The sequence below is a fragment of the Mobula birostris genome, chromosome 9 (assembly GCF_030028105.1).
Source record: "Mobula birostris isolate sMobBir1 chromosome 9, sMobBir1.hap1, whole genome shotgun sequence".
Classification (NCBI taxonomy): domain Eukaryota; kingdom Metazoa; phylum Chordata; class Chondrichthyes; order Myliobatiformes; family Myliobatidae; genus Mobula; species Mobula birostris.
Window position 1 is genome coordinate 5,573,019 of NC_092378.1, and position 13,498 is coordinate 5,586,516.

At 44.2% G+C, this 13,498-nt stretch overlaps 1 protein-coding gene across 2 annotated transcripts in view; it reads right to left on the reverse strand.

Moving 5' to 3' along the window:
- Positions 1-2,486, reverse strand: part of ano6 (anoctamin 6) — a 171,529-nt gene extending 169,043 nt beyond the window's left edge. Inside the window, exon 1 of one of the 2 annotated variants that reach the window (XM_072267430.1) lies at positions 1,987-2,486. In XM_072267430.1, coding sequence (XP_072123531.1) covers positions 1,987-2,041 — 55 coding nt within the window. In that variant the 5' untranslated portion in view covers positions 2,042-2,486. The remainder of the gene's footprint in view (positions 1-1,986) is intronic. The other variant, XM_072267431.1, reaches the window with a different exon arrangement.
- Positions 2,487-13,498: the final 11,012 nt, after the last annotated feature.

Genomic DNA, 13,498 nt, shown 5'->3' on the forward strand with positions numbered 1-13,498 from the left:
TTTTCAGCATCTGCAGATTTTCTCGTGTTTGCGCCTTTAAATTTGGACCTGACCTCTTTTGAGGGAAGGAGAGTAAACCTCTGGTTAATCTCCAGTCAGGGAACACTGTTCCACCTCCAGCAATACTCACTCTCTTCCTGACGGCAATTTCACATGCAACTGCATGAAATGCAATAACTGCCCTTTAATCTCTTCCCTCCCAACAGCCAGGTATTTTTTCCCTGCTGAAACAGATTCTCTTGTCTGGGTTGTCCCAGAAACATCCTACTTATCAGCAGCCTGAACACAGAAAGGAGAGTTTTGGAGGGCAGCAGGGAATGGGGGGGGGGGGGTGCTGCTGTGGGACTGCATGCATTTTCTTCCATGTGGAAACTCGGTCTGCGGTGATATCAGTGCATCTTTCAGGGAAAACTGAATGGTTAAGTGATAAACACAAGATTATCTCCAAATGCTGGAAATCCAGAGCAACAGACAATATACTGGAGGAAATCAGCAGCTCAGGTAGTATACACGGAAAGGAATAAACAGTCAATGTTTTTGGCCAAGACTCTTCATCAGGACTGGAAAGGAAGAGGGAAGAAACCAGAATAAGAAGGTGGGGGAGGTAAAGGTGTACAAGCTGGCAGGTGATAGGTGAGACCAGGTGGGAGGGAGGGTGATGAAGTGAGAAGCTGGGGGGTGATAAGTGGGAAAGGTAAAGGGCTGAAGAATAAGAAATCTGATAGGAGAGGACAGTCAACCATGAGACAAAGGAAAGAAGTGCTAGAGGGAGGTGAAGGGCAAGTGAGGAGAAGGGAGGAGTGGAGAGGTAAGAGGGGAGCCAGAATGGAGAATGGTAGAGTGAAAGTGGAGGAGGGAGAGGAATTATTGGAAGTTGGAGAAATCAATGTTCATGGTGTCAAATTGGCAGCTACCCAAACAGAATATGAGATGTTGCTCCTCCAATCTGATGGTGGCCTCATCATGGCAGTTGAAGCCACAGATGGACATGTCAGAATAAGAATGGGAAGTCAAATTAAAATGACTGGTCATGGGGAAATTCCATGTATGGAGTGAAGGTGCCTAACAAAGTAGGTCCCTTTATCAGGTAGTGGCATTTCCAACATGTGAGCTGTTTGATTTATAGTTGTAACCAGGAGAGTTCCTGCATTTCTTCCAGATTGGTACATATAATCTACTCTCCTCCATGTGAAATACATCAAACTACTTCAGAGATCCAGCATCCTGTGGTAACCACAAGCTTCATTTGCCTGTCACATTAATTCTTCATCCACGCCAATATTGGCCTTTCCATCTGCAGCCTCTTACATTGTTCCAACATCATCTACATGCATGCAACATGGTCTGAAGGACAACACCTCATCATTGGCCGAGAACGATCGCTCTTTAGGACTGAGTGTTCAACAGGTTCAGAGAACCAACATTTCCAGTTATCTTAGAACTGGGAACATCTACCAAAGGCACAGATGCAGAGTTAAACCAATGGGCAGAGTTAAACTAATTTGCCATTCCATCATGGCTGATTTATTATCCCTCTCAATCCCATTTTCCTGTCATCTCTCCATAAGCTTTGATGCTCTGACTAATCAAGAACCTATCAATCTCCACTTTAAGTATACCCAATGACTTAGCCTTCACAGCCATCTGTGGCAATGAATTCCACAGATTTACCATCCTCAGGCTAAAGAAATAACTCCTCATCTCTGTTCTAAAGGACCGTCCTTTAAAGACTCCCCGGCTGTAAGGACCATCCTGGGTCTTTGACTCACCACGGATGCTGTCTGACCCACTGGGTTCTTTCACTCAACAGTTAAATGTGCTCACACAGGGCGGGGACCCTTTTCCACACCCCGCGCTTCCGATTCCCACTGGAGATGAGCAGCTGGAAATGGTCAACAGTGAATTTGCTCCAAAGCTTTGTTTTTTTTTGTCTTTAGAACAACACGAAATTGCGAAATTGTAACCACTTAACCAGAGATGACTCACCGTCACGAAATTCTTCCATCTTCAACTGATCCTCGTCCGAATCAAAGCTACTCATCTCTGCAGTTGTGTCGGTATCAGCGTGGGGGAAGAAAACCAGTAGGGCAAAAGTAGAGAGAAGAAAACACGCCCTACAAACACGAGCAGGATTCGGCCCTTGACTTCCAGGTGATTACCGAAACTCAAACTCTAACTCTAAATCAAGACCAGGCACTGGTATCTCATCTTCGTCGAGAGAAAACAGCCCCGCGTTGCGAAGGTCGAGTTGGCACAACAAAAAGAAACTGCAAGTTCGGGGGGAGAGGTTTCCGCGAATAAACTTTTGAAGGGCTCCGTCCCAGCCAACTTCCCTGCCGAGCCCGATCGCCGTCTCTGAGCCTGCCTATCTGTGGGTGTGTTCTTTCTCTGTAAGCATTGTTCCCGCCTATCTGGTGTAGCCCAAGCAAATCGAGAGGTTGCTGGAGTGTCGGAACCGACTTCGCTTGGCTCTGCAAAGTAAAGCCTGTGTATAGTGCCAACACCTTGCCGGGGAACACGGTGAACGCTGCCAGCATTCAGTGTACCTACTGCTAACTTCGGCAGAGGAGAACCCTGTTTCTTCTAAACGAACTGCTATGAGGGAACGTATTAAACTTAGACGGAACACGTATGGAGCCCTGTTAATACCAACATCTTGCGAGCGATATCCAAATATTGTGACAGCCTGTCGTGAGGATTTTTTTAAATTTAGAGATATAGCGAGGTAACTGGGCCTTCCGGACCAACAAACGCACACCGCCCTCGTGACCACTTAAGCTACTAACCCGAATAATGAGCCCTGCAGAAGGGTCTCGGTTCGAAACCTTAACTGATTACTCTTTTCCATAGATACTGCCTAACCTGCTATGGTCCTGCAGCATTTTGTGTGTGTTGCTTTGGATGTCCAGCATTTGCAAACTTTCTCGCGTTTGTAACCTACTAACCCGTACGCCTATGGGATGTGGGAAGAAACGGGAGAACCTGGAGGAAATCCACGTGGTCACGGGGAGAATGTGCCAACTCTTTACTGACAGAGGCGGGAATTGAACTCGGGGCTCTGGCGCTTTGAAGACGCAAACACGAGGAAATCTGCAGATGCTGGAATTTCAAGCATTAGGGTTGAAATTCTTCCTCTTCCTAGAGATGCCTGGCCTGCTGCGTTCACTAACAACTTTTATGTGTGTCGCTGGCGCTTTACTATGTTTACGCTACAGTGCGCCGCCCTATATTTAAAGTAGATTGCGTCAGTTATCCTTGGATCTTTGGTGATACAACCTCTTTAGAGGAAGCAGAGGCACTTAATGTCAGTAAGACAAAAGAGGTGATTGTGGACCTCAGGGAGGGTAAGACAAAGGAACACATACCAATCCTCATAGAGGGATCAGAAGTGGAGAGAGTGAGCAGTTTCTAGGTGTCAAGATCTCTGAAGATTTAACCTGGTCCCAACACATTGATCCAGTTATAAAGAAGGCAAGACTATACCTCATCATGAGTTTGAAGAGATTTGGTATGTCAACAAGTACACTCAAAAAACTTCTACAGATGTACCATGGAGAGCATTCTGACAGGCTGCATCACTGTCTGGTATGGGCGGGGAGCAAAAGAAGCTGCAGAGGGTCATAAATCTAGTCAGCTCCATCTTGGGTACCAGCCTACAAAGTACCCAGGACATCTTCAAGGAGCAGTGTCTCAGAAAGGCAGCGTCCATTATTAAGGACCTCCAGCATCCAAGGCATGCCCTTTTCTCACTGTTACCATCAGGTAGGAGGTACAGGAGGGTAAAGGCACACACTCAGCGATTCAGGAACAGCTTCTTCCCCTCTGCCATCTGATTCCTAATTGGACATTGAACCCATGAACACTACCTCACTTTTTTAATATATATTATTTCTGTTCTTTTTGCACGATGTTTAATCTATTCAATACTGTAATTGATTTTTTTCTTTCTGTATTATCCTGTATTGCATTGAACTGCTGCTGCTAAGTTAACAAATTTCATGACACATGCTGGTGATAATAAACCTGATTCTGATTCTGATTAATGGTCAACCTCTGATGAGGGAACTCAGTCAATTTAATCCAAACTCCTGTTAAGAAATACATTAGACTTAGAACCAATTTACAACATGGCCACAGTAAGCTTTGTATGAATCACATGTTAGGCAGACTTGGTGCCAACTGCTTGTGGGGAATACACATATAATAAGCTTAGACCTAGCTTCCAGCTGGAGAACACAGATAAGTTGCAGCTATAGCATTGGTGGGAATACTGAGTAATCTTGAGCCAGTGTCAACCCCTAGACAGAGACTGTAAATTTAGACTCTTTGTGGAAGTTTACTAGACTTAGAGCCACCCCTTGTGGTAGAACAGAATAAGCACAATGACAACCCTCGATGAAAGGTACACAATAATTCTTTTTGTGGAGGAGTGTAAATTCAGTATCAATTTCCAAGAAGTAGTGAGTGTATTACTTGTTTGGGTGGCGGGTTGGAGATACGTCTCTACCAAAGGAGACGTAAGGCGGTTTTTCCCTCTGCTAGCCTGCAGGTCATCCCTGGGCAAGGTATAGAACCTGTTTATCTCCCCCCCCCCCCGTGCCCCCAGGTCAAATGAAGCCTTGGGAGCAGGTGGTGGATTGTCATATGAGCTGCTGGTGCATATCACGTCCTGGTTCTGCGACCATTGATGTCAGGCAGAAAATCTCCGAAGAGTAATGGTAATGGCTGGGGTCACCCATCTTGTAAAGACACTACCCTGAAGAAGGCAATGGCAAACCACTTCAAATGCCAATTAACTTGCTAACTTGCACACCTTTGGAACATGGGAGGAAACTTGAGCTCCTGGAGGAAACCCAAGCAGTCACGGGAAGAACATGCAAACTCTTTACAGTGATGGAATTGGACCTAGATTGCCTTTGCTGAAAGAGTGTTACACTATCCATTGTGCTACAGCGATGCTCTGTATGAAACAGGCCCTTCAGCCCAATGGCTCCATGCTGACCATCAACCACCCATTTACACTAATCCCATCTTTTTATTCCTTTATTCTCTCAGTTTTCTTGTAACACCCAGAAGAAACCCAAACGGTCATAGGGAGAATGTGCAAACTACACACACACACACACACACACACACACACGTACCCCTAAAGGTTGTAGGAGCCACGCACCTGTTCTGTATCTGCATTGCATTCTGCGCTGTTGGTTTATTGTGGTTACTGGTTACATTAGTGGGGGTGTGGTAAAAGGAAAGGGAATAAGTCACGTATTCATGTTTTGTTCATTGCAGTTTGTAGTAATTGGGGACTGGCGGGTGTCATATCTTTTGCCAACCGCTCAATAATACTTAGCTTACACTTGGGTATGCCTAAGTTCCATCTCTTCCAGATTGTATGTTTATTAATTCTTAATGAAGGAGCAAATACGTATCCTCAAATTTTGGAGCAATCGTTATTATTGAGGGTGTGACATGCAAGTATAACAAATCTGTAGGGTTGTCGGCAGTGGCAATTGTTTTGGTTTGGTTTGGCCTCTACACAGTTTCTGGCATTCTGGGGGAATATTGCAATGGTTAAGGTAGTGAAGGGACACTTTCCAAGTGGTGCATGGGGTGGGAGGGGGCAGAATTAAACCAGAGAAAGAGGGGAATGGGGACCAGAGCACCAGAACAGGTAGTGGAGGGGTTGTGGAGGAAGGTGTTGTTAAGCCTACATACAAAGGTGGGAATCAAAAGGATGAGCACGGTGAGACTAATGTTCTGAGTCTCATTTCTTGCAATGCAGGAGTATTGTGGGAAAGGTGAATGAGCTTAGTGTATGACTCAGCACCTGGAATTCTGATATTGTTGCTGTTAATGAGTCTTGGTTGCAGGAGGGGCGAATCAGTTTAGTGTATGAATCAGCACATGGAATTCTGATATTGTTGCCGCTAATGAGACTTGGTTGCAGGAGGGGCAGGATTGGCAGCTCAATGTTCTGAGGCTCTGTTGTTTCGAAATGATATAGTGGGAGGGATTAAAGGGGGAGGGGTGGTCTGGCTAGTCAGGGGAAAAAAATCACACAGTTCTCAATCAGGACAGACTGGAGATCTCGTCTAGTCAGTCTTTATTAGTAGAAATGAGGAGTAAGAAAGGTATGACCACATTAATGGGATTATATTGTAGACCACCCAAGAGTCTGCAGGAATTAGAAGAGCAAATTTGCAGAGAGATCACAGACTTTTGCAAGAAACATAAGGTTGTGATAATGGGTGATTTTTACCTTTCCGCATATTGATTGATTTAGACTCCCATACTGTAAAAGGGCTGGATGGGAGAGTTAGTCAAGTGTGTTCAGGAAAGTTTCCCTAATCAGTACGTAGAGGTCCCAACTAATAAGAGTGTGATACTAGATCTCCTGTTGGGGAATGAGACAACATATGTGACAGGAGTTTGTGTAGGGGAACACTTTGCATCTAGTGATCATAATGTCATTAGTTTCAGGGTAATAATTGAAGAGGATTGTTCTGGTCCTCAGGTTCACATTCTAAATTGGAGAAAGGCCATTTTTGATATTGTCAGCAAGGATCTGGCAAGTGTGGATTGGGACGTGTTGATTTCTGGTAAAGATGTACTTTATAACTGGGAGACCTTCAAAACTGAAATTTTGAGAGTACAGAGATTGTACGTACCTGTCAGAATAAAAGGCAAGTACAACAGGTTTCGGGAACATTGGCTTTTGAGAGATATTGAAGCCCTGGTTAAGAAAAAGAAGGAGGTTCATAGTAGATATTGGCAGGCAGGAACTAATGAGGTAATTGAGGAGTATAAGAAATGCAAGAGAACACTTGAGAAGGAAATCAGGTGTGCTAAAAGAAGGCAGACAAGGTAGAGGAGAATCCAAAGGGATTCTACAGATACCTTAAGAGTACAGGGATAACAAGGGACAAAATTGTCTTATAGAAGATCAAATCCATGTGTGGAATGGAAAGAGCTGGGGGAGATCTTAAATGAATTTTTTGCATCCGAATTTACTCGGAAGACAGACTGAAGTCTACAGATGTGAGGCAAAGCACCAGTGTGGTCATGGACCCCTTACAGATTACAGAGGAGAAGGTGTTTGCTATCTTGAGGCAAATTACGGTGGCTAAATCCTCAGGACCTGAGAATGTGTTCCCTCTGACCCTGTGGGAGGCTAGTGCAGAAATTGCAGGGGTCAAAGCAGAGATATTTAAAACATTCTCTAAAACATTGTTAGCCACAGGTGAGGTGCCAGAGGATTGGAGATTGGAGGACAGCTAATATTGTTCAGTTGTTTAAGAAAGGCTCTAAGAATAAGCCAGTGAACTTATAGGCTGGTGAGTGTGACATCAGTAGCTTTATTGGAAATTATTCGCAGGGACCAGATATATAAGTATTTGGATAGACAGGGACTGATTAGTGATCATCAGTATGGATTTGTGTATGATAATTCATATCAAACCAATTTTATAGAGTCTTTTGAGGAAGTTACCAGGAAAGTCAATGAAGGCACGGCAGTGGATTTTGTCAACATTTACTTTAGCAAGGCCTTTGACAAGGCCCTTCATGGGAAGTTGGTCAAGAAGCTTCAGTCGCTCAGCATTCAGGAAGATGTGATAAATTGGATTAGACATTGGCTTTGTGGGAGAAGCTGGGAAGTGGTTGTAGATAGTTGCCTCTCTGATTGGACGCCTGTGACCGGTGGTGTGTCACGCAGGGATCGATGTTGGGTCCATTGTTGTTTGTCATCTATATCAACGATCTGGATGATAATGCAGTTAACTGGATCAGCAAATTTGCAGCTGACGCCAAGAGAGTGTAGTTTTTCCCCTTTTGTTCAAGAGCCTGATGGTTGAGGGGTAGTAACTGTTCCTGAACTTGGTGGTGTGAATCCTGAGGCTCTTGTACCTTCTAATTGATGGCAGCAGTGAGAAGAGAGCATGGCCTGGGAGGTAGGGATAGTTGACTAATATTAGAGTTGGAATACAACTCTCACACCCACTGTTATACTGAACAATTAGTACAAGTGACCAAGGAATACTAATCCTACTCTAGTACTTCAGGACAATGCCTTACATGAAAATCTTTGAGAATATTGTTGTAAATGAGAGTTTTAATTTCACTTGAAAACATCAATGAGCAGATTTCCATCTCTCTGTGGATGTTACCTGAGAGGGTGAGTGGTCCCAGCATTTGTGGCTTAACGAGTGTCTCTTCCTTTGCCCCACTAGTCAGACTATTAATTGCATAGTAATTTGTTTTGCATGATTTATTTATTTTATAGTTTATAATAATTTTATTTCCATGCTGTACTGCTTCTACAAGCAATAAATTTCACATAATTTCAGACAGTGATCATTCTGATCCTGATTGGTAGTGACCATGGACTCACCCAGGATTTAAATTCCCAGAGCACCCGAACTCCCTGCATATCCGCATTTTACTTCTTTCTAATGTGAGAGGGTAAAGATTTAAATGGAACCAGAGGGGCAACTTCTTCACATTTAGAGTGGTGGGTATGTGGAATGATCTGTCAGAGGAAGTGTTAGACGTAGGTACAGTTACAACATTTGGGCAGACTGATGGACTGGAAAGTCTAGAGGGATATGGTCTAAATGTAGGCAAATGGACTAGCTCAGGTGGTCATCTTGGTCTGCATGGAAGAGTTGGACTGAAGGGCATGTTTCTATACTGTATAACTTCATAACTCTATGCGACAGAGAGCACTCGGCAAACGCACTCTGTACACATGCGGATTTACGCATGCAGCTGCAGAAATGGAGCGAGAGAGAGGGAGGAAGGGAGAGAGTTCACACTGGACAAAGTATGGAACTCTTCTGTGATATGAGATATCTCTTTGTAAATATTGGCAGTTTTCTTTTTTCAATTTATGCAAAGTTTTGTAAGTTTGATTTTTGATGCACCAAGTAAACACTCCCGTAGAAAAAGGCTAAGCAAACCCAGCCATCTTTTCTTTGGTCATAACCCACATATTGTAACACTCTACAACTCTATGGCACCAAGCTCCATGTTAGCTTTGAGGCATTTACTGAAACATAGAGAAATATGGGCCTTACACTCAATGTCTGTAAAACTAAGATCCATTACTAACATGCCTACCGTATGTTCTTCAACACCGCCCTTTGAGAATGATGGTTAACCACAAGGCCCTGGAAAAGCTTGACTATGTTGGGAACCATTTCCAGTGAAGGTAAAAATGACCAATGGGATTCAGCATCTCTTTCACTGTACTAGCACAACCTGTGGCCATCTGAGGTAAAGTGAGCTGAAGACCTCAAACCTGACACAAAACTCATGTTTACTGTTCGTTGGCTGTCTGTCGATTTCAATGACGATTGTTGCGACTGTGCAGCTCATCTGAGTGTACTTGGAGGTGACTGTAGAGGCCAATTCCTGAATGGCAAAGATGTTCACAATGGGAACAAGGGAACTGTCCAGATTCTATAGGCACGGCTTTCCACTTCTGTCCGGCAGTCTCCAGGTCCATGTGATGCCTAACCTTCTAAGTTGCTGTGAGCAGGTTTAACCAAGGCGCAGCAACCAGTTCCGTCTGGTGCCCTATGTTCCAGATACCAGGGAGCAAGCCCACTATAAGCAGTTCTGGTTTTCACACGGTCTTTCACCCTTTTACAAGGTTTACCACGGTTCCTGTTTCCCTGTAGTGTGATAACTGGCCATGGAGCAGCTGCTGAGGGAGTCTGGATAAAGAAATCAACACTGGGATTTGCAAGGCCAGGCAAAGCCTGGGCCTCCTTTGCCCACTAGGTTTACTAGGCAGTGCGGTTAAGCCTCCTCCTCCCTGCCCCTGATCCCCACATGCTTCTGAGACTGGGACTACCTATAGCAGGCTCCTGAAGGTAATATGTCACCAACACTGTCTCTACAAAACCCTCCAAATTCATGAGAAGGACAGGTGAATCGGTAGCATCCATCAGGCCAACACTGAGATCCTAATTATACCATTGGCTCTGTCAGACAGACCACATCATTTGACACCAGACTCCCTAAACGGGTCAGCCAGTCTGAGCCTTATTACAATAACAGTTTACCGGAAAGGTGGAGGAAAATGTTCAAAGGTGTTGTCAAAATTTCCTTGAAATGTTAAAGATAAAGATTACTTGTATTTGTCACATGTACGTTGAAACATCGAAGCATACACTAACACGTGTTGTTTTGCTTCAACAACCAACTCGGTCTGAGGATGTGCTGGGAGCAGCCCACAAGTGTCACCATGCTTCTGGGGAGAGTTTAAACTAGAATTGCTGGGGGGTGGGAACCAAACTGAAGAGACGGAGGAAGGGGTGGTTGGCTCACAAATCGAGAAAGCTTGTAGACAGTGTGAGAGGGAGGATAGGCAGGTGATAGAGAAGGGATGCGCTCAGACTGATGGTTTGAGATGTGTCTATTTTAATGCAAGGAGTATCATGAACAAGACAGATGAGCTTAGAGCGTGGATCAGTACTTGGAGCTATGATGTTGCAGCCATTACAGAGACTTGGATGGCTCAGAGGCAGGAATGACTACTAAGAGTGCCAGGCTTTAGATGTTTCAGAAAGGACTGGGAGGGAGGCAAAAGAGGTGGGGGCGTGGCACTGCTGATCAGAGATAGTGTCACAGCTGCAGACATGCAGGAAGTCATGGAGGGATTCAGTACGGAGTCTCTGTGGGTGGAAGTTAGGAACAGGAAGAGGTTAATAATTCTACTGGGTGTTTTTTATAGATGACCCAATAGTAACAGGAACTGAGGAGCAGATAGAGAAATAGATTCTGAAAAGGTGCAATAATAACAGGGTTGTTGTGCTGGGAGATTTTAATTTCCTCAATATTGATTGGCATCTCCCTAGAGTGAGGGCTTTAGATGGGGTGGAGTTTGTTAGGTGTGTTCAGGAAGGTTTCCTGACACAATATGTAGATAAGCCTACAAGAGGAGAGGCTGTACTTGACCTGGTATTGGGAAATGAACCTGGTCAGGTGTCAGGTCTCTAAATGGGAGAGCATTTTAGAGATAGTGATCACAATTCTACCTCCTTTACCATAGCATTGGAGAAGGATAGGAACAGACAAGTTAGGAATGTGTTTAATTGGAGAAATATGTAACTATCAGGCAGGAACTTGGAAGCATAAATTGGGAACAGATGTTCTCAGGGAAATATATGGCAGAAATGTGGCAAATGTTCAGGGGATATTTGCATGGCGTTCTGCATAGGTTTGTTCCAATGAGACAGGGAAAGGATGGCAGGGTACAGGAACCATGGTGTACAAAGGCTGTTGAAAATCTAGTCAGGAAGAAAAGAAAGCTTACGAAAGGTTCAAAAAACTAGCTAATGATCGAGATCTAGAAAATTATAAGGCTAGCAGGAAGGAGTTTAAGGATGAAATTCGGAGAGTTGGCCATTGTGAACTTGGCCTTTTCTTCTTGGAGCGACGGAGGATGAGAGGTGACCTGATAGAGGTGTACCAGATAACGAGCGGCATTGATTGTGTTTGGTAATAAGAGGCTTTTTCCCAGGGCTGAAATGGCTAGCCTGAGAGGGCACAGCTTTAATGTGCTTGGAAGTAGGTACAGAGGAGATGTCAGGGGTAAGTTTTTTACACAGGGAGTGGTGAGTGTGTGGAATGGGCTGCCAACGACAGTGGTGGAGGTGGATATGATAGGGTCTTTTAAGAGGCTCCTGGATAGGTACATGCCCACAACTCACTAACCCTAAGCATTTGTCTTTGAAATGTGGGAGGAAACCGGATCTCACTGACAAAACCCATACGGTCATGGGGAGAATGTACAAAGTCCTTACGGGCAGTGGTAGGAATTGAATTCTGATCAGTATCATAGTCATAGTCATACTTTATTGATCCCGAGGGAAATTGGGTTCCCAGTCCCAGTCCCAGTATCAATCCCAGTTCTGGGACTGCACTAACCACTGTGCTACCAAGGCACCCTCTGTCCCCCAGGAATCTCCAACCTTTCACTACTTAAAGTAGAAAAGGAGTATTGGGGTGGCACTGACAGTCTGAAGTCTATGAACAGGGGATATACAGAAGTCCAGCTTAAACTGACAAAGGAGCATACCTGTGTCACAAACTAGCCATCCTCCTGCTCCTCTCAAGCACTCCTTGCCCCACTACGGTGGAACCTGAGGTTGGCAGTGTTGGCTTCACCATTCTCCACAGATCCACAGGGATGGTCATTCTCAATGTTCAGGCCCGACACTCCAGGGGTTTGCTCAGGGTGAAGAAGGCTACTTCTCCAGATGGGGTCACAACATTGTGGAGGAATATTACCTTCTTTTGGTTCTAAGATCCCCTATAGCTGGTTTCTGTAAAGTTGGACGTTATCTCCCGTTATCTCCTGTTTCAGAGAAGGTATTCTACCTTCCAGCACATTTTCTCTATTTCCTTCTCTTTTTGCTAGAATTGTGGAGCCGTCAGACATTACAGATGTTGGTTCTGCCATCTGAACAAGAGTCAAAATGAATACGGGGTTGCATTAATGCAACAGGTATTCTCCTGAGGAGACGGCAACAGAAGCACTAAATGTTAAAAGCATCTTTAACGAGTAGACGGTCTGCTTATTCAGCTCTATTTGATGATAGCTGTTTATCAGCGAAAGGTAAAAGATGTTGCGATTGAAAAAAGATTATTTTCCCTTTCCATTAGCAGCAATCAAAGGTTTAAAATTAGAGTAAGCCTCTTTCTTCCCTCTTACAAAATATCTCTGTCTCAAATTCAGGTGCTCTCTGGGTGAGTCAGATACGGCCATTATTATCTGTCTCCAATACTCTCAGACTGGTGAGATGTGACCCATGATTAGCTGGAATGTCAAAGAAGTACCATTTTAAATCTTTGTGTTCATTTAAGACTCACCAGTTTTCTGCTCCTATCTTTCTGTCTTGCCCTTAATGCATTCCAGTTTATCATCATAATTATAACCATAATACAACTTTATTTTAATTTTCACGCATGACTTGGGTCTCATTTACTGATGTTTGTCCTCAAAGCAATCTTGCTTGGAACTCAGTTCCTCCGCTTAAATAAACTTAAGTCAAGGAAGTGAATTCCAAGCATGTGTCATATATTATGTGCTGTACTCTTGCCAAGAGTTAAGTAAGCTAACTCTGGCAAAGAATACAGCGCAATATTGACCAGTTGCAGCTATGGGCAGAGAAATGGCAGATGGAGTTTAACCCAGCTGAACTGGGTTGCAACTTGGTAGGGCAAATTCAAGGAAGACAGAACACTGTTAGGGTCAAGATCCTTACTGGTGTTGCTGAGCAGAGCGACCTTGGATCCATTTTCATGCCTCCTTGAAAGTGGCTACACGGGTCGATAAGGTGGTTAAGAAGGCTTGTGGAATACTTGCTTTTATTAGTCGAGGCACTGAGTTCAAAAATCAAGAAGTTATGTTGCAGTTAAGTTTATAAAACGCTGGTTAGGCCATATTTGGAGTATTGCATACAGTTCTAGTCGCCTCACCATAGGAAGG